The sequence below is a fragment of the Fukomys damarensis genome, unplaced genomic scaffold (genome assembly GCF_012274545.1).
Source record: "Fukomys damarensis isolate Sample0158 unplaced genomic scaffold, DMR_v1.0_HiC HiC_scaffold_34, whole genome shotgun sequence".
Classification (NCBI taxonomy): Eukaryota; Metazoa; Chordata; class Mammalia; order Rodentia; family Bathyergidae; genus Fukomys; species Fukomys damarensis.
The window spans coordinates 21,233,393-21,234,240 of NW_022900946.1; the positions used below are offsets into that span (position 1 = coordinate 21,233,393).

Genomic DNA, 848 nt, shown 5'->3' on the forward strand with positions numbered 1-848 from the left:
CTCTGGTGCTTGTGAGGCAGGCAGGGGAACCGGTGAACCAAATCCTTGGCCCTGAGACCTTGCAGTTTCTAGGCAGGCTGCGGCACCACTGAGCTAAATCCTTCGCCCCCAACTCTGTTGTTTAGCTCTGGGCAGCTACGTCTCTCAACTTTATCATTTTACTTCTTTCCTAGCCCACCTCCAAGAGACCCAGTCAAGGGGGAAGGTAGGACATGGAAAAGTACCCCCTACGCAGTCCACAAGTCAGTACCAGAGCTGGGGCCAGAACACAGGATTCCTGCTTCCTGGTCTGGTTGGTCACTCCACAGGGAAGCCCGGGCCCTACCCCTCTTTGGGCACCGCCCTTCTCTGAAACAAAACCTAGAACTTGGCACCCTACTCTACCTGTCCTCTCTGGAAGGGTGAAGAGGAACAAGGCATGCTCCAAGGGCCAGAATGCCTCAAACCCGGCACCTCCTCCAGGAAGCCCTCCCAGCGTGAGACCCCTCCTTTAACTCTCACCCAGATCTGGGAGGGCTGGAGAGGGCGGGCTCCCTTCCAAGGGGCCTGGCAGCTGTATGGTGCAGAAAAGAGGGATGCCCTTCCTGACCACTCTGGGCTCCATTAGCTCCTTCAATCGTGCGGGGCTGAGCCTCCAAGCCTTTGGGCCAATAGCGTCCCCACCCTAGTGCCCGCTTCCAGGTTGTGAGAACGGGAAAAACGGGGAGAAGGCGAGGAAAGGGATTGGAGTTAGACCTAGAGAGGAACTGGGGGAAGGGGGCGACTGGCGGTGACCTCTCAAGGTCCCTGGGTCGCTGCCAGCCCCTCCCCCGCCCGCAGGTGGGCGCGCCCAGCCCGGTGACGTCACC

The 848-nt window shown here is 59.6% G+C and overlaps 1 protein-coding gene across 1 annotated transcript in view; it reads right to left on the minus strand.

Annotated features, from left to right (window-relative positions):
• Syngr3 (synaptogyrin 3) overlaps positions 1–588 on the minus strand; it is a gene marked incomplete at its 5' end in the record, with an annotated part of 4,131 nt that extends 3,543 nt beyond the window's left edge. Inside the window, one exon of the mRNA XM_033758553.1 lies at positions 502–588. Coding sequence (XP_033614444.1) covers positions 502–588 — 87 coding nt within the window. The remainder of the gene's footprint in view (positions 1–501) is intronic.
• Between the last annotated feature and the right edge of the window lie 260 nt (positions 589–848).